Raw genomic sequence first — 20066 nt, 5'->3', positions numbered from 1 at the left:
CTGAACAAGCGGTACCTCATAGCAGTCTCCGCTGTAAGTACTGCAATACCAGACAAAAACACCCAAGATAACATAAGCCTATAACTTATTACAGAACTCCAGCAGAGTGAAAGCGCACCCAAACGGGTACACAGTGAATCCTTAAGGCATTTAGCCTGACAGAGCCGAGTGATACATAGATCTCCCATATATGCACATTTAGTAGCTATGGGAAAGATCTCTTCCAGGAAAAGAATTTCTTAAAGAAAAACCTGGGAAGGATAAGGCACTCAATGAGTTTAAAGTACTTTAGCATGAATAAGATAAGAAGAAACTTAACTAAACCGAACTAATTTGAAATATATATACTGTACCGTCCTGGATCCTATAGTGTCTGAGGACAAAAAAGAGAATGGGGTGACAGGGGTAATGCCCTTTATTTATAGTTTGTATGGGTCCTATAGGGGTTAAGGGGCGGAGCTAACCCAGGAAGTATCACGACATGGAGGTATCAGGAAATACAGTATATCCACCCCTGACAGCTGCCATTGTAATGAGCTCATTGTTATTATTGGAGTCTTCTGTCAGTGGTTTTAAAGGATACCCGAAGTGATATGTGACACGATGAGATAGACATGGGTATGTACAGTGCCTAACACACAAATAACTATGCTGTGTTCCTTTTTTTCTTTCTCTGCCTGAAAGAGTTAAATATCAGGTATGTAAGTGGCTGACTGAGTCCTGACTCAGACAGGAAGTGACTACAGTGTGACCCTCACTGATAAGAAATTCCAACTATAAAACACTTTCCTAGTAGAAAATGGCTTCTGAGAGCAAGAGAGAGATTAAAAAGGGAAATTTCTTATCGGGTCACACTGTAACCACTTACATACCTGATATTTAACTCTTTCAGGCAGAGAAAGAAAAAAAAGAACACAGCCTAGTTATTTGTGTGCTAGGCACTGTACATACACAGGTCTATCTCATCATGTCACGTCAGTTCTGCTATCCTTTAATATAGTGGCTGATGATCAGTGAATGGACAGGAAATGATTGGACAATGGGATGGAACTTCAGGCCTGTCCTCCCAGGCGCTGGGGGGCGCGCTTCTCTCTTCTGCTCTCCCCACCTCCATCGCGCGCCTTGCTGGAATGGACACGTCACTCCTCGCGCCTCAACCAAACCTGCCCTGGCTTCCAGCTCGCCTCTGACAGCACAGGGGGAAGCTACGAGCCCTGGGCGTGACGTCATTCGCGGGCAGCCAATAGTCGCTTGCCCCCTTCGTCTTTCCTGAGCCGTCCTTGTTCGCGTCCGCCAATCGGGACGGAGGAGGAAGCGCGCGCGGCCAATCAGAGCGTGGAGCCGGGGAGAGGGCGGGGCGCTCTGCCTGTCAGGCTAGGCTGAGAAAGTGTGGGGAGTTTGATGGGGAGAGTGAGGAGAGCGGAGCGGTAGCAGCCAGGTGAGTGTGGCCGGGAATGGGGGCTCCCTGCAGGCGGGAGGGCTGAGCTCTGTGCCGGGCATTAGAGGGGGGAGCATACCATTCTGTGCAAAGCAGTGGGGGAGCGTGTATGCCTTTCATGCATGGTATGAGTCAGTCAGAATGGGAGTGTAACCAGAGGGGGCGCTGTGTGCGCATCATAATCAGAAGACATTATTAAACATTCTCTGGCATTACCTATTTAGCCATTCTTTACAATGAGAGGTGCATGCACTGCAGAGAGCTAGTCTGCCAGATGCACATTGCACTGATGGTGGGACCTGATCACTTCTCTTTGCAATGGTGCTTTAAGCCCCTCCCATCCAGGCTACATAAGGTGCAATGGTGCCTCAAGCCCCTCCCATCCAGGCTGCACAAGGGGCAATGGTGCCTTAAGCCCCTCCCACCCAGGCTACACAAGGTGCAATGGTTCCTCAAGCCCCACCCATCCAGACTACGCAAGATGCAGTGGTGCCTCAAGCTCCTCCCATCCAGGCTACACAAGACGCAATAGTGCCTTAAAGGGAACCAGCGATGAAATTAAGTAAAGCTTTTATACATACCCGGGGCTTCCTCCAGCCCCATACGCACGGATCGCTCCCACAGTGCCTTCCACCGCTGCCTGCAACTACGAAAACCGGCTCCCGTCATTGATGTCATCGGAGCCGCGCTACGCAGGAGAAGTGCATCCTCTACATATCTCTCCAGCGGCTGCTGGAGAGATATGCAAAGAGCGCACTTCTCCTACGCTAGACTGGCTCCGACCGACGGAAGAATGAGGAGCCGGTTCTTGAAGTTGCAGGCAGCGGTGGACGGTGGCGTGTGAGCGATCAGTGCGTATGGAGCTGGAGGAAGCCCCAGGTATGTATAAAAGCTTTTCTTTATTTCATCTCTGGTTCTCTTTAAGCCCCTCCAGGCTACACAATGTTCATTTGTGCCTCTAGCCCCTCCCATCCTGGCTACACAAGGTTCAATGGTGCCTCATGTCCCTCTCCAGCCAAACGCTAAGGCCAGGTTTCCACTTGTGCCCGGCATCTGTCTCTGAGATGGACGCTGGCACTTATGTTCTGCAATTACGCATCTGAATCCCTCTGGCCATGCACAGCTATGGTGATTCAAATGCGTTGAAGCCGTGCTTCAGGTTTTCTGTTCTCACATGTGATTTTCTACAATCACAGAACCCTCTACATACAGCATGGAGCGTTTTGATTGGCTGGATAGTGTGGGCATAGTTTGCGACATCCTGAGACCTAACATTTTGAAAGGGAGCCATTCACACTATCAGGTTAGTAGATTTTCCCTTTGAGGTTTCCTGCTGGGTCCCCTAAACTAGACTCTGGATTAGTGCGCGGGAAATCACGCAGAATCACCCCTAGTGGAAATGGTGCCTCTTCCCAGCAATCTTAGTGCAACATCGTAAAGGTGGCCCTGAATACCTGCATTCTTATATCCACACTGCTCCTTGTAGTCCCCAGTCAAGTTGGCCAATGAGATGCCAATAATACTGGCTTTCATGCAGATTTTATGCAACTTGTAGTTGGGAACCAGGCCTGCCAAAAGCACTTCCAGTTAGGATTGGCCCAGCTCTAAGCATGCATAGCATTAAGCTTGCATGCAAGTTAGAATGTCCCCTAACTTTAGTTCCTATTGATGGGTTGACTTTCCTTGGCAATCATAAAGAGACTGGCTGTCCCAACCCCGCCCCCTGCTGCCTGGACCCTCCCCCTCTATTTTATACTATTGGAGGAGGGGCTGAGTGGCTTTCTTGCTTCCTCCTGCATGCTGATCGGGAAGGGTTTGTAGAGCTTTTACTGTTTTTATTTGAGATGACGCTATCTGTGTAGCAGATTGTGTGCATTTTGGAATTTGGCTGCTCCAAATTAGCAATAACTGCTTTTGATTGGTCCAATTTGAAGCTATTTTTATTTCATATGAATTATGCATCAAAAATGTTTGTTAAAAAGAGCTATTTTTTTTTTCTTCTAAATATCATATGCATCAATTGATAGCATCTCATACTTATTTTACTTTAGATGAGTTTTCATGTCTGTCATGTGTACACCTAGAATTGTACAAGGACTCTGTTATAACCACCCTGTAAAATTTTTTTTTCAAAAGCTGTACCGGTAGGTGTGCTACAAAACCATGAAAAGTCCTACAAACAAAAAACAGTCTTCCAACTCTTTACTACATACAGTAGTTATTCTACAGTGATAATCACAGTCCATTCCCCTACTACAGTGTAATGTGGGGAACAATCCATCTTTCATAATAATGTAATATCAAGTTCAGTCTCTAAGCCACACATTACATTTTCCCCCAAGAATATACAGCTTTCTAGCAGCGTAGCTTGCACACAGAAGCTTTGCTAAAAATTCTCCTTACCTTCCCACAGCCTAGAAAGCTGAGGGCACACACTGATCAGCCTCCCAGTAGACAATGAACGGAAATCTATTAACCCTTTCAACACTTAAAAATACAACTCTGTTCTGGGAATGTATACCGTGTTTCCCTCCAAAAAACACAAGGTCTTGTATTAATTTCTGCTCCAAAAAATGTTTGGGCTGATTATCAGGGGATGTCTTATATTTCCATGAACAATTTACATTATTCTAGAATAAAAAATAAATCCATATTTATTCAAATGTAGGCATGTCATCACATTCTGGACCATGATCCTAACTCTCCAAACCCTGAATTCCATCATAACTTTCCTTTTCCCATGTACAACAATCTACATTTACAGACAGTCCAGTCCTTGCCAACTCTTACAGCCCCTCTCACACTACGTCAGTTGCATTGATAATGCAACGGAGCTGAAAAGTCGCATTGCGTGGTACCATTGTGGTGTGACCATAAAGTGAGGCATACAGAACAATGAAAGTATGCTTCACTGCCACTGTAGACATACGCATTACCCATTTAATGCACAAAGGGATTTACCTAAGGGCCCATTCACACTAGGGCGATTCCCACTAATCCCCAAAGCGCTCACGCTTTTTAAAAGAGCTAGTGCTATTCTACCCTATGACAGTGTTCTCACTGTTGTGATTGGCGCAGATCGCGGGCCTTTTGTGATTAACACCAACTGCAAACGCATTATTGCAGCAATTCTGGAGTAATCAATGTTCAGTGCTTATAAAGCGCTGATCGCGAATGCACTGAAATCACGGAAGTGTCCAGTGATTTTTTCCTCGCTGATTGCAGTAAAATCACTCGAGCTAAGCGCTAGTGTTTTGTGCGTTTCAATGTGAACGGGGCCTAACACTGGACTGAACTTGGCTATTAAAGGAGAACTGTAGTGAGAGGTATATGGAGGCTGCCATATTGATTTCCTTTTAAACAATTCATATTGCCTGGCAGCCCTGCTGATCCTCTGCCTTTAATACTTTTAGCCATAGACCCTGAACAAGCATGCAGCAGATCAGGTGCTCTGCCTGAAGTCTGACTGGATTAGCTGTATGCTTGCTTCAGGTGTGTGATTCAGACACTACTGCAGCCAAAGAGATCAACAGGGCTGCCAGGCAACTGGTATTGTTCAAAAGGAAATAAATTTGGAAGCCTCGCTTTAGGTTTCCTTTAAGGACCACCTCGGGTTACCCTCTAGCGTGTGTACAGGAGCCCTCTGATTGATCCCGAGCACATTGTTGTTCTATTTAACCCACTCATTAATGCTGCCCCATCACGCATTGTGCATCGTCCATCGTCCCTGCTTCATAGCAACAGCCTAGAGCAGAGCCGGGCAAACTACAGCCCGAGGACTGTACCCGGCCTGTTAGTGCTTTGGATCTGGCCTACCAATGAAGGGCCAGATTCCTCTCCTCCCTCCTCCCTGCATAGTTGCGAGCGATATGTAATGACAGGTGTAACTCGCCCAATCGCAGCTTTCAGCGCCGATCTCCATGGCCCCAGCAGCGTCATGTGACCCACCGCCAGTATGTTCCATTGTGTCACATGACGCCACTGTGGCCTTGGAGATTCGCGCTGGAAGCTGTGATTGGGTGAGTAACCTGCCTTTACGCACTACTTGCAACTCTGCAGGGAGAGAGGAAAGGAATGAGGCCTACGATGGAAAAAAAGTTTGCCCACCCCTGACCTTGAGGCTAGCAGCGTGTCTGTACAGAGCTCTACCTCGAATGATTCCTGACCCCTGCGGGTGACAGTTCTTGTGCATGTGTACGAGGCCTTACTGGCATTGTGCAGATGTTCTGAGTCACAGGTCATTCCTTTCTCTCCACCATATGTTCGCAGTAACCCAGATAGTTCTTGTACTCCCATCAAGGTTCTTCACTCTGATCTCTCTCTGCCGTCTGCTAGAAATGTCTAATACACCCACTCCTCCTCCACCTCCCAATTACTTTGATCTCTAGATCAGCAGGATAGACAGGGAATGTGTATTGTTTAACAGGAAATAAATATGGCAGCCTCCATATCCCTCTCACTACAGTTGTCCTTTAAAGTCCACATAGACCAAAGTTTGTATTCTGTGGATGCTGCAGAGACCCCGTGGCAAGCTGCACCCCTCACAGGCAGTGTGTATTCTGTCCTTGCTGCAGAGACCCCTGTGGCAAGCTGCGCCCCTCACAGGCAGTGTGTATTCTGTCCTTGCTGCAGAGACCCCTCTGGCAAGCTGCACCCCTCACAGGCAGTGTGTATTCTGTCCTTGCTGCAGAGACCCCTGTGGCAAGCTGCGCCCCTCACAGGCAGTGTGTATTCTGTGGATGCTGCAGAGACCCCCGTGGCAAGCTGCGCCCCTCACAGGCAGTGTGTATTCTGTCCTTGCTGCAGAGACCTCCATGGCAAGCTGCGCTCCTCACAGGCAGTGTGTATTCTGTCCTTGCTGCAGAGACCCGGTGGCAAGCTGCGCCCCTCACAGGCAGTGTGTATTCTGTCCTTGCTGCAGAGACCCCCGAGGCAAGCTGCGCCCCTCACAGGCCGTGTGTATTCTGTCCTTACTGCAGAGACCTCTGTGGCAAGCTGTGCCCCTCACAGGCAGTGTGTATTCTGTCCTTGCTGCAGAGACCCCTGTGGCAAGCTGCGCCCCTCACAGGCAGTGTGTATTCTGTCCTTGCTGCAGAGACCCCTGTGGCAAGCTGCGCCCCTCACAGGCAGTGTGTATTCTGTCCTTGCTGCAGAGACCTCCATGGCAAGCTGCGCTCCTCACAGGCAGTGTGTATTCTGTCCTTGCTGCAGAGACCCCGTGGCAAGCTGCGCCCCTCACAGGCAGTGTGTATTCTGTCCTTGCTGCAGAGACCCCCGAGGCAAGCTGCGCCCCTCACAGGCCGCGTGTATTCTGTCCTTACTGCAGAGACCTCTGTGGCAAGCTGCGCCCCTAACAGACAGTGTGTATTCTGTCCTTGCTGCAGAGACCTCCGTGGCAAGCTGCGCCCCTCACAGGCAGTGTGTATTCTGTCCTTGCTGCAGAGACCTCCGTGGCAAGCTGTGCCCCTCACAGGCAGTGTGTATTCTGTGGATGCTGCAGAGACCCCCGTGGCAAGCTGCGCCCCTCACAGGCAGTGTGTATACTGTCCTTGCTGCAGAGACCCCGTGGCAAGCTGCGCCCCTCACAGGCAGTGTGTATTCTGTCCTTGCTGCAGAGACCTCCGTGGCAAGCTGCACCCCTCACAGGCATTGTGTATTCTGTCCTTGCTGCAGAGACCCCTCTGGCAAGCTGCGCCCCTCACAGGCAGTGTGTATTCTGTCCTTGCTGCAGAGACCCCGTGGCAAGCTGCGCTCCTCACAGGCAGTGTGTATTCCGTCCTTGCTGCAGAGACCCCGTGGCAAGCTGCGCCCCTCACAGGCAGTGTGTATTCTGTCCTTGCTGCAGAGACCTCCGTGGCAAGCTGCGCCCCTCACAGGCAGTGTGTATTCTGTGGCTGCTGCAGAGACCTCCGTGGCAAGCTGCGCCCCTCACAGGCAGTGTGTATTCTGTCCTTGCTGCAGAGAACCCTGTGGCAAGCTGCGCCCCTCACAGGCAGTGTGTATTCTGTGGATGCTGCAGAGACCCTGTGGTAAGCTGCACCCCTCACAGGCAGTGTGTATTCTGTGGATGCTGCAGAGACCCCTGTGGCAAGCTGCGCCCCCCACACAGGCAGTGTGTATTCTGTGGATGCTGCAAAGACCCTGTGGCAAGCTGCGCCCCTCACAGGCAGTGTGTATTCTGTGGCTGCTGCAGAGACCTCCGTGGCAAGCTGCGCCCCTCACAGGCAGTGTGTATTCTGTCCTTGCTGCAGAGAACCCTGTGGCAAGCTGCGCCCCTCACAGACAGTTCTGTTTTGTCTTTCAGGTTTTTATGCGTTGTGTGCCCCACCCCTACATGTGAAGATGACTCGGTTAGGCTTCTTGCGCTTGTCCTATGAGAAGCAGGACACTCTCCTCAAACTCCTCATCCTGTCCATGGCTGCCATTCTCTGTAAGTACTGCCCCTCGTCCTGCTGGGGTGTCTTATGTCTTAAAGTGAACCTAAACTATACAAAATAAAGAGTTTCAGGTTTGATTGAAAGTGATCCTAAAAAGTACAAAATAAAGAGTTTCACTTACTTAAGGCTTCTACCAGCCCCCCGCAGCTGTCCTGCTGTCTTGTCCCGCTCCGGTCCTCAACGATCCTCCGCTCCACCGCTTAGTCTCGAGGTCCACTGCGCCTGCGCATCCTCATACACGCTCATGGCGGCGAGAGCGTCCTGCGTAGGCGCATTAGAATACTGTGCCTACGCAGGATGCTCTCGCTGACTTGAACGCATATGAGGATGCGTACAGCAACGCAGGCGCAGTGGACATCAGTCAGCAGGATCGCAACAAAGCGGGGGAACGGAGGATTGAGGACAGGCGCGGGACAGGACGGCTGCAGGGGGCTGGTAGAAGCCCCAGGTAAGTGAAACTCTTTATTTTGTACTGTTTTGGATCACCTTAAATCAAACCTTTCTCAACATTTCTGAACTGGTATGGCTTGTTAAAGCGGATTTAAACTTAAAACTTCCTCTCTGCTCTAAAAGATACACAACAGCATAATAACGTTTTTGTGACAGCGGATACAAAACCTGCAATAAATCTGCAGTGTGTCTGGATCCTGCTTTCATGGAAGAAGACACAGGGCTAACATCCTGTGTTTACAAATTAGCTGATCTGCCAAGGCAGTCAGCTGACACAGCTGAGGGCTCAAATTGCAGTTGTGATTAGTCACAGATGAGAGGGGATTAGACAGACTAAACTCTCTGAATACATACAGGGTGCATTTCAGGGCTGTGGAGTCGGGGCAATTTTGGGCACCTGGAGTCGGAGTTCGAGTCGTTGATTTCAAAAATTGAGGAGTCGGGTGATTTTTGTACAAAATCCACAGCCCTGTCAAGTATTAGACTAAAGAGTCGAGGAGTGGGAGTCGGAGCCATTTTGGGTACCTGGAGTCGGAGTCGTGGTTTCATAAACCGAGGAGTTGGAGTCGGAAGTTTTTGTACCGACTCCACAGCCCTGGCGTTTCTCTGTTTTCCTCCTGTCCTGTGCAAGAGTTCAGGTCCACTTTAAAGTGAACCCGAGGCAAATGAAAATAAGTTACTTACCTAAGAATAGGGAAGCTTCTGGATCCTGCCCACAACCTCCTTGAGACCACCGCCGCTGTCCGGGACCCTCTGAAAGATCGCAGTTGTGCTCCCTTTCATTAATAAACAATGATTTCTGTGGCTGACCAGTAGCAGAAAGCCCCTCATGGACAAGCAGCTTCGGGTTGTTGCACAGGTGCGGCCATACTCACGCAGTATTACCACGCTCGTACACGGTGAGGGGCGCGATTACAAGAATATATCCCACAAGCTCTTGTATGATATCTTCTGGGGTTCTGTGTGTGTGGGGGGGGGGGGGGGGGGATTTATTTAAATTCAAGCTTCATAAAACACATTTAAAGGAAACCTGTAAAGTTCGTAAAAATAAAAATAAAAAAATTTCACGTAAAGAGACTCTGAAGCGTCTTTAAAATCCTTTTTTTATTTAACCATCATGTTTAATACCTTAATCCTACCTAAACCACCGCATTCCCGCGGCTGTAAGCTATCTAAAACCCCCCTAACTCCCCGGGGGGCGATCCGGGGAACGCTTCCGTGTGAGGCAGGGCTATGAGGCAGGGCTCACACGGAAGCGCTCCCCGGATCGCCCCCCGGGGTGTTAGGGGGGTTTTAGATAGCTTACAGCCGCGGGAATGCGGAGGTTTAGGTAGAATTAAGGTATTAAACAGGATGGTTTAATTAAAAAAAAAAAATATTTTAAAGAGCGGATCCAAGATGAAAAACTAACTATAACAAGTAACTTGTCTATATATCTTATCTAAAGTTTAGATCGTTTACACAGCAAATCTAGCTGCAAACTGCTTCAACAGTATATGATTATTTCTTCCTGTGATACAATGAGAGCAGCCATGTTCTGCTTGTCATTACACAGGCAAGCTGCTCTGCATCTCCAGCCCTCAGCCTATGTAAACTTTACTCCTCTCCTCTGCCTCTGAAATCTCTGGCTAGTAACACCTCCTCCTCCTGCTGCCCAGACTGAGCTCCCATAAAGGTGCCCACTAATGATCCAACCTTTTTCATCCAATCTTACCATTTCTATGTAATATAAGGGCACTGCCTAAATTATCCATTCAGTATATTCACTCAGTTTACCCTTCTACTACATAGATTTGGTAAGATTGGATGAAAAAGATTGGATCATTAGTGGCCACCTTAAGCCCTTGCTACATAAGTCTGAGAGTGCCAAGGCACTGAAGAAGCTGTAGGAGAGGCTTGTTTACTTTATAGGGAATTGGAGTATTAAAACAGAAAAACAAGTATTGGGCTTGAGGAATGCCCTATAAACTGTGAAACTTTTTTTTTTTCCCTGAACTTTACAGGTTTATGTCAAAATAGACTTGTATATGCTTTCAAGAAAATGTACGTTTGCCAAAGAACTTTTGCTAATTTCCCTATGGCTAGGTTCACACTCGTCAGTTTTTCCGTGTGTTTTCTGCACAGGAAAACTGAGAACTAGTGTTAATCAATGGGCTAGTGCACACTTTAAGGCGTTTTCCACATGCAGAAAAATAATTGACACCAATGCAGCACTGTCAGACAACTGGTGCAGAAAACTGACACACAGAAAACTGATAGACAAGTGTTGATCCGGCCTATGAATTGTGCCTCCTCTGTGTTTTGTAATCATGTGTCTGCATATCAAAGCTCGGTCGTGATTTCTTGCTGTTTTGTTGAAGGGGGGGGGGGGGGGGGGGGGGGGGGAGAATCTTATGTGTGTTACATTCTCTGTCACATCTTATGCACTTTTTTTCCTTTCAGCTTTCTCCACCAGGTTATTCTCCGTTCTCAGATTTGAAAGCGTCATCCATGAGTTTGATCCGTAAGTTTACTGTCTGTAGCGTGATTTTGGTAGCGGTGTTGGCAGGAACTGGTTGGCTTTGACTGACTGGTTCTTCCAGTTTCCTTGGAGAGATGAAAGCTTTGTTCCGCACCCTGCACCTAATGCTCTGCACTTACCATTCTCTCCTGAAGGCTTCTTTTCCATGGGTGTCTCAGCTGCTCGCTTGTCGGGTAGTTCAGCCTCCCAGCTGTCGGCTACAAGCGCCTTTCGGCGGTCAATTACGTGCAGCCGAATGACAGCGTTCGGTAACACATCGCGTATCACGTTTGGACATGCGATTATCTGATAGCCAAAAGTGTCTAATGTTGTGTCTTAGGGTGGCAACCGCCATGCACAGATGCAAATCCATAGGGGCTGCCTGTCTACCACCCGTGCGCTAGCAGGCGACTGGCCAGTGAACTGGAGCAGCTGGCAGGCAGTGAATCCACTCCTTCACCTACACATGGAAAAGAGGCCTTAAAGGGAACCTAAACTGAGAAGGATATGGATTTTTCCTTTTCAAATAATACCAGTTGCCTGACTCTCCTGCTGATCCTATGTCTCTAATACTTTCAGCCACAGCCCCTCAACAAGCATGCAGATCAGGTGCTCTGACTGAAGTCAGACTGGATTAACTGCATGCTTGTTTCAGGTCTGTAATTCAGCCACTACTGCAGCAGGACTGCCAGGCAAAAGGTATTTTTTTAAAAGGAAACATCCATATCCCTCTCAGTTTAGGTTCCCTTTAAAGAGAAACCGTAACCAAGAATTGAACTTCATCCCAATCAGTAGCTGATACCCCCTTTCCCATGAGAAAGCTTTTGCTTTTCTCAAACGGATCATCAGGGGGCTCTGTATGGCTGATATTGTAATGAAACCCCTCCCACAGTGTGATGTCAGGACCAGTTTCCTGTCTGTGAACCTCATTGCATTGTGGGAAATAGCTGTTTACAGCTGTTTCCAAATGCCAAAAAAGCAAGCAGCATCTCCTTCGAGTGACGTAACCTGCCAACAGTAAAAATGTCACCATGTGATAAATGTCAGAATGTAAATCAGGGAGAGGAAAGATATTTTACAATGGGCAAACACTGACTAAGTAATTTATACATAATTGTAAAAATGAAGCACTTTTTTATTACATTATTTTCATTGGAGTTCCTCTTAAAAGGAAGCCCAAGGTGGGCTCAAAACATTAAAAGAATAGTGTGTGGCTGAGTGGATCAGGTAGCCGCAAAAACCACCACTCCTGTGGGCTGCACTGGCCCACTTTCGCTTTCAGACCTCTGCACGGAGAGACATTGTGTCTCGCAGTGTGCAGGGGGGGTGTCGGGGGGGCACGGCCAGGGAGAGAGAGCTGCCCGATGGCAGCTCTGGAAACCCTGTAGGAATGCCCCTGGCAGGCATTTTGAACGGGGAATTCCTCTCCCCTGTGTTTACCTCTGAGAATGTTGTCGCTAATCTCGGGGGGGCTATATCGTGGCTGTGGGGCAGCAGAGAGCGGCGCTGTGGTGACACCTGCCCACCTCGGGTTCTCTTTAAAGTTCACTCGGCACTAGGGATGAGATGCAAGTATTTCCGAGTTCATGCAGGATTATGTACATATTCATGCAAATATATGCAGCTTGAAAATGGACCAATCAGTTTAAACCTGGGTGGGACTTGCATCTCATTGATCACCCCTACTCAGCACCCAATCGTCCTTCAACCCCAATAAGCCTTCCCATAAATAGAGGTTTCTAAGGCAAGTATTCTTGGGGGGGGGGGGGGGGGCGGCTTAGAGGGAGCGCCATTGCTTACCAAGGTGGGGGGTTTGCTCCTGTAGCCCCTCGTCCCTATGGGATTCGCCATCACTGGCTGCAGGGGCCTCAGTTCGCAGAATCCGCTTACGAAGCGCGCTCATGGCTGCAATGCATGCTGGGAGCTGTAGTCCGTATATCTACCTATTGGGAGATTTTAGTGATAAGTCTGTTTATTTGAACCATAACTTGTGACTTTCTGTTCCATAACTGAAATGCTGTTCATGATTTGAACATTTCAGTAAACTTTGAAATGAAAATATGACAAACCCAGTTTTTCCTTCAAAAAAGCATACAGAGCATCTTTAAAAAGCTGTTACTTCTACCAATAAGCTGTCCGTGTGATGAGGAGTCAGTACAAAAATCATCCAACTCCTTGGTTTATGAAACCACTGACTCCCAAGTACCCAAAAATTGCCCCCGACTCTGACTCCACAGCCCTGTGTGGCATCTTTTCAACCAGTAATGTAAATCTACACATAAACCCCAAAATGAGTTAACCACTTAAGTACCAGCGGTCTCTGCCCCTTCCGATGAAACGCTGCACATAACCGCTGTCATCACCGCTCGTTGGGAACCTCAGCCACCCACTCTGCCATCTGACAGCAGAGTTCCTGTGAGCCGGTCAGGAGCCACTTTCAATGGCTCTTGACCCTGCCTATCAATGTAAGCCGATGGGGGTTGCTTACATTGATAAACACGGCCAGGTGCCAATGAAATCGGCTCCTGACCGGCTCACAGGGCTCTGCAGTCTTAGAGACGGCGGGGCAAGATCGGCGGGAGCGACAAAAACTGTAGATGTGCACAGCGGTGGTGAGTTGAAATCTACGCCCTAGCAGCCACAACAGCATCAAAGCAGGGCGTAGATTTTATTTAGCATCATCCGAAAGTACTTAAAGTGGACCCAAATTAAAAATACAAGATTTCAGGAATAAAATCTATTTTCTAAATTATAATAATAAATAGCAGCCTTTTTTCAGCTGCATGATGACAAATATAAAATATTTTACATTTATTGGAGGAACCCCTCCCTTCCTTTCATATTGCCGGGACAGAATCTGGCAGACTGGTGGAGTAGGAGGTGTCTGGCAATGGAGGAATTGCTAATGGCTGCCCCCAGTATAACCCTAGTTATGAAAAGAGAAGGGTGAAAAGCAGGCACTGAAATGCTCATAGGCTTGAAGGAGTGTTTATTTATCTGTGCATGTGTCAGAGTGGTGCAACTAAATATTTTTAATTAAAAAATGTTTGGTTTGGGTCCGCTTTAACCTCCAGATCTAGCAGGTGGCGCCTCAACAAAACAGACTAACCAAAGCAGTCTGTCTTTTGCTCTGTACAGAGCTGGCCATGTAGGCTTCACTAGGGAAGGAGGTTGGGGTCCGTGAGATGCTAATAATTCTGAGAGGACGTACATGTCATGCAAATGTATTTGCATAAACTTGGCATCTAATTATAATTATCTGCATCTCATTGACCTTCCCTAGTTACCAGTATAGACCTTGACTTGCTTTGAAGGCAGACTAGTTTGGAGTTTTGCAGGGAAGATCTGTGGCTGATCATATATTGCACATTCAGCAGCCTGGGGGTGAAATCTGCTGATCTACGGATTGTGGCGATTCCCGCGTGGCACCATATCGATTGCTATAATGTAATGTGCGAGTAACTGAAGGGTTGACAAATCCCAGATGTGAACGGCGGCAGAGGAGCTGCTTATTGTAGCCCTGCTGTTCCCATAAGCCTCTTCTAATGCACCTCTCAGAGATGCAGATCTACCGTGCAAGAAATGCCTGCTATCTATCAACCTCATCTCTTTATCTCTCCATTTCCTGGTTTCACATTAATTAAAGCATTTTTATTTTTTGTAAAGAGACCCTGTCGTGACGTATAGTAGAATACATTACATTTTTTCAGAATACCGGTACCTACTTTTACAATTATTTTCCTGATTTCAGCTTCAAAAAACACTTCTGAAATCTAAATTGCTGTATGCTGGCACATAGCCCCACCCTCCCAGTGATGTCACAGCCTAGGCTGTTTAGTTATTTGGAATTCTTGCTTTGGTAATGCTAAGGTTTAAGTCCTCAGTAACCAAAACTCTAAAAAAAAAAAGGAGGAAGTACTCCTTGTGCTTATAAACTATCCTTATATTCTCCAATATAAGTCGACCTCATGAATAAGCCAACCCTTATACTTTTGTTTAGTGCGTGAGATATACATCTTTAGACTTATAGTTGAATATATACACGATAGATCCTCGCCTCTATGCAGAGAGCAGCTCACCTTATTTAATAATAATTCCTTTTTTTTGTATAGCGCTTTTCTCCTCTCGGACTCAAAGCGATTGTGAGGCAGCCACTAGAGCGCACTCAGTAGGCAGTAGCAGTGTTAGGGAGACTTGCCCAAGGTTTCATTACTGAATAGATGCTGGCTTATTGAACAGGAAGAGCTGAGATTTGAACCCAGGTCTCCAGTGTCAGAGGCAGAGCCCTTAACCATTAGGCTTATTAGATGACTGAAAATGCCAATCCTGACAGTTTAGCAAACTAGCGCCTCCTTCTGTTTTTAGTTTCCCAGTCGTATTGTGGTAGTCTACGGATGAACAGCTGCATATTTGCGTTTGTAACCTTGGAACGATTTACAGTGTGCTCTGTGAGCTCCCCTGTGGACTAGGGGTTTGATATACATTTTTTTCAGTAGTAAATGGCAGTACAGTACAGGGCTGTGGAGTTGGAGTCGGGGCAATTTTGGGCACCCGGAGTTGGAGTCAGTCGTTTATTTCATAAACTGAGGAGTCGGAGTCGGATGACTTTTGTACAAAATCCACAGTCCTGTTAAAGGGATACTGTAGGGGGGTCGGGGGAAAATGAGCTGAACTTACCCGGGGCTTCTAATGGTCCCCCGCAGACATCCTGTGCTCGCAGACTCCCCAATGCTCGGGCCCCGCCTCCGGTTCACTTCTGGAATTTCTGACTTTAAAGTCAGAAAACCACTGCGCCTGCGTTGCCGTGTCCTCGCTCCAGCTGATGTCACCAGGAGTGTACTGCGCAGACACAGACCATACTGGGCCTGCGCTGTGCGCTTTTGATGACATCAGCGGGATTGCGGACACGGCAACGCAAGCGCAGTGGTTTTCTGACTTTAAAGTCAGAAATTCCAGAAGTGAACCGGAGGCGGGGCCAGAGCATCGGTGAGCGGCTGCGCGGGCACAGGATGTCTGCGGGGGACCATTAGAAGCCCCGGGTAAGTTCAGCTCATTTTCCCCCGACCTCCCCCCCACCCCCCCCTACAGTTTCCCTTTAAGTATTAGAGTAAGGAGTCTGAGTCTTGGAGTCGGGGCCATTTTGGGCACCCGGAGTTGGAGTCGTGGTTTCATAAACTGAGGAGTTTGAGTCGGAAGATTTTTGTACTGACTCCACAGCCCTGGTACAGTACTCTGTTACACTGTGGCCAATCGTGTCATCCTGGGTCATTTTCCTATTGGTTGTTGACATGTTGGTCTTCTGTGTCTTGCCTTCTAGGTACTTCAACTACAGAACCACCAGGTTTCTGACGGAGGAGGGCTTCTACAAGTTCCACAACTGGTTTGATGACCGTGCCTGGTATCCTCTGGGGAGGATCATAGGGGGAACAATTTATCCAGGTAGGTTGTGGACTCTTCACCGGGATGGTGACCTGTTCCTGGGAGGATGTCCTGGAAGGGTTAGAGGACTCATCTGGTGCAGTGTCGTCATTATCTCCTCTTATACGGGTATCTCTTTGGAAGAAGTGATGTACACGGCAGTGTTGTGTTTATCCCCTCAGGTTTGATGATCACGTCGGCAGCATTTTATCACATCCTGCACTTCTTTCACGTCACCATCGACATTAGAAATGTATGCGTGTTCCTGGCTCCCCTCTTCTCCTCCTTCACCACCATTGTTACTTACCACTTGACCAAAGAGCTGAAGGTAAGCGTCATCCCTTCCTATACTGATTGTGTGTGTGTGTGTGGGGGGGGGGTGAACTTCACACAAGCCAATGCTGGGATCTGAATTGTTTGGGGAATAGACTGATTTCATACATCTACAGTAAATAGGATGTAAAGCCATTACGGTGCATATGGAGAAGCTTATCTGTGTCTGGAAGCTGGGCTTCTCCGTGTTTTGGCAGTGTCCTTGAGTGCACATTGGCCTCGATTCACAAAGCGGTGATAACCCAGTTATCACGCCTAAAAGACTTTAGACGTGATGACCTTTTCACCACTGAGTTATCACCGATTTTTCCTGCTCTTCGCGCGAAGTTACCGCGCGTAAGCGCGTGCGCGCAAAGTCCCATAGGGCTTAATGGGAGCTTCGCGCGAAGCGTCGGGTGTTGCGCGCGCACGTACGCGCGGCAACTTCGCGCGAGTTTCTTCTTATCATGCCTAAAGTGACTTTAGGCGTGATAAGAGCCTTTTCACCATGGTGCTAACACTTTGCACCGCTTTGTGAATCAAGCCCATTATGTGAAGTCAGAGGCTCCTCCCTCCATTTGCATTGCTGCTCTCCCTCCCTCCCCTCTCCCAGCCTTATCAGTGACTGGACATCTGTGCTTTGGGGGTGACAAAACATGAGTCACTCTTACAAACATTGACAGATAAGGAGAGCAGGGATCAGAAACGTGATCCAATTGTGACTGTTTCTGAATTGCATATGTGCATTTCCCAGAACTGAAACTGTAAAACCCCATCTGGACGATACGATTCTATTTACAATCCAACATGTCCGATCTGGATTTGATTCAGTTTCGATTTGCCATTGTTTTGCAATGGCAAATCAAATTGAATCAAATCGAATCCCGACATGTAGGATTTAATCGGATCATAAATAGAATCGTAATCAAATCGCACAAAGAATCGTATCGTGTAAATTGGGCTTTACATGCAGACGTTTTAGCAGAATTGCTGCTCCCATTCTCCACTCATATGAAGGGATTGATCATGACGTTGCTGACATAGGGGAGTGACAGACACGGTTCATTCTCGAGCTGTCCGCACTGTAGATTTTCCTGCACTTCTCACCTGAAGCACTGGGATGCTGGAAAGCAGTTTATGTGATGTCTCCCACAATGCATCACTGCTGAAATATGCAAATCATCCTTTGTTGTCACTGTAAGCTAGCCACACCTCCAGAGCCGCTGGAATGCAATGATGTGTCCGCTTGTTAATGTGTACAGAGCCATAATAATCCAACATGCATACAGACTGTTTCAGATTGGTTGATCCTCATCAGTGCATGGCATGGACTAATATGGCTCTATGGAGTAGGACTTGAAACACCCAGAGTTTCAGATTGCCCAACAAGCTCATGGTGAACCAGAACTCCCAGGAGTGTGTAAGGGGCTACAAAGGACCAAAAAGCCCTATTACTTAAATGCTACGCAAAACGGAAAATTGCCTCCGTGAAAACAAAGTATTTTCGATTATTCAGGTTGGAGTGAGGATATGAGGTTGGAGCTCACTCCAGCCTGAATTATCGAAAATACCTTCTGTTTCAAGAAGGCAAAGTTATGTTTTCCATACCATTTTAGTAAGAGGGTTTATTGGTCCTTTGCAGCCCCTTACACAATCCTAGGAGTTGTAGTTCACCATGAGCTTGCTGGGTATCTATAACTCTGGGTGCTTCTAGTCCTTCCCAATAGAACCACATTAATCCATGACATGCACTGATGAGGATCAGCCAGTCCGAAACAGTCTGTATGCATGTTGGATTAGTCTGGCTGTGAGACTTGTAGGTGTATAAGAGAGGGCTGGTGTGACGATTGCTGTTAATAGACGGTCTCTGTGTTTCCTCCAGGATGCGGGTGCTGGTCTGTTGGCAGCAGCCATGATTGCTGTTGTGCCCGGCTACATCTCCCGTTCTGTGGCGGGATCCTACGATAATGAAGGTAAGGATGGAAACTCCGCCGATATACGGGTATAGATCTCCCGCTGTGATGTCATCATACCTCACCGCTGCTCCCCCACAGGTATCGCCATCTTCTGCATGCTGCTCACCTACTACATGTGGATCAAGGCTGTGAAGACGGGTTCCATTTACTGGGCGGCCATGTGTGCCCTGGCCTACTTCTACATGGTGAGCTCCATATCCCCCATAGTTCTGTACGTTTCTCATGATATGTCAGTAAGTTTCCAGAGATAATCGTTATCTGATGTGTAGGTGTCGTCCTGGGGAGGTTACGTGTTCCTGATCAATCTGATCCCTCTTCACGTCCTCGTCCTGATGCTGACCGGCCGCTTCTCGCATCGGATCTACGTGGCCTACTGCACCGTGTACTGCCTGGGCACCATACTGTCCATGCAGATCTCCTTCGTGGGCTTCCAGGTAAACCATTGTGAATGGCAATGTATTTTATTGTATGTATTACTATCACCAGCCAGGGCACTATCTGCATGGAGTTTGTATGTTCTCCGTGTGGGTTTCCTCCAGGTGCTCCAGTTTCCTCCCACATCCCCAAAACATAAAGATAAGTTAATTGGCTTCCCCTTAAATTGGCCCTAGACTATGATACATACGCCACATGATACATACATAGACATGACTATGGTAAGGATTAGATTGTGAGCCTCTCTGAGGGACAGTTGGTGACAAAACAATACACTCTGTACAATGCTGCGGAAGATGTCAGCAGCAGTACAAATACTGAAGAATAATAATTTTATACCTGATCATTTCTGTGCGATTAGTAACAGTAAAGTTATTGGCGAATGAATGGGAAGAGCGTAATGTGAAAATTGCTCTGGTTTTTAACCACTTAATGACCACAGGACATTTATATACGTCCAGTTTAGTTGAAAAGACCGCACCACCAGTTTGTTACTAAATGAGGAACATTTTACTGTTACTTGTTACTTGTTACTAAATGAGGTATCATTTTAAATCGTGACTAGTTGCAGAATACATTTTGGACCCATGTGACATAAAAAATAGATAGGGACAAACTCAATCCAACATAGTCATTTTCAAAATTATGATAAACCTTGGGAAAATTTTAGCAAAACTACAAGAGACATATGTGGTAACATTTTAACTGTGATAAGTAGTAGAATAGAGTTGAGAAAGTTTTAGGGTTGAGGCCTATGTCTTGTTTATTCTTTTTAGTCACAAACTGGCAATTAAATTTTTGCATATTCTGTACCAAAATAAAAGACTTGTAAAATGAAAACAAAGTGACAGAATATGAAAGAAACAACATATATTGCTATCTTAAGAACTTGGCTTTTTAAATATGTATGCCATGAGGGTATATTACTATTATTTTTGCAAATAAGGGCCTCGATTCATAATTGTCTTTGAGATAACTTTTTCCAGTTTGTTAAATTACCGAATTCAAAGTTTATCGATTTGTAGTTGTATTCATCAAGGTTTTTCCGCATTCGGTATGAATTCGATAAAAATCGATAACCATTCGGTAACGTGTCGATA

At 47.2% G+C, this 20066-nt stretch overlaps 1 protein-coding gene across 2 annotated transcripts in view; it reads left to right on the top strand.

Annotated features, from left to right (window-relative positions):
- The first annotated feature begins 1331 nt into the window (after window positions 1–1331).
- STT3A (STT3 oligosaccharyltransferase complex catalytic subunit A) overlaps window positions 1332–20066 on the top strand; it is a 49270-nt gene continuing 30535 nt past the window's right edge. The window contains exons 1-8 of one of the 2 annotated variants that reach the window (XM_068238870.1): window positions 1332–1438; window positions 7743–7868; window positions 10768–10828; window positions 16143–16264; window positions 16426–16571; window positions 18438–18528; window positions 18610–18716; window positions 18801–18965. In XM_068238870.1, the coding sequence (XP_068094971.1) occupies window positions 7781–7868; window positions 10768–10828; window positions 16143–16264; window positions 16426–16571; window positions 18438–18528; window positions 18610–18716; window positions 18801–18965 (780 nt within the window). In that variant the 5' untranslated portion in view covers window positions 1332–1438; window positions 7743–7780. Of the gene's footprint in view, window positions 1439–2672; window positions 2742–7742; window positions 7869–10767; window positions 10829–16142; window positions 16265–16425; window positions 16572–18437; window positions 18529–18609; window positions 18717–18800; window positions 18966–20066 lie in introns of those variants that run through there. The other variant, XM_068238871.1, reaches the window with a different exon arrangement.

Source organism: Hyperolius riggenbachi, chromosome 6, assembly GCF_040937935.1.
Source record: "Hyperolius riggenbachi isolate aHypRig1 chromosome 6, aHypRig1.pri, whole genome shotgun sequence".
NCBI classification, from domain to species: Eukaryota; Metazoa; Chordata; class Amphibia; order Anura; family Hyperoliidae; genus Hyperolius; species Hyperolius riggenbachi.
Note: the sequence above shows the minus strand (reverse complement) of the source record. Positions and strands in the feature narration are given on the sequence as shown.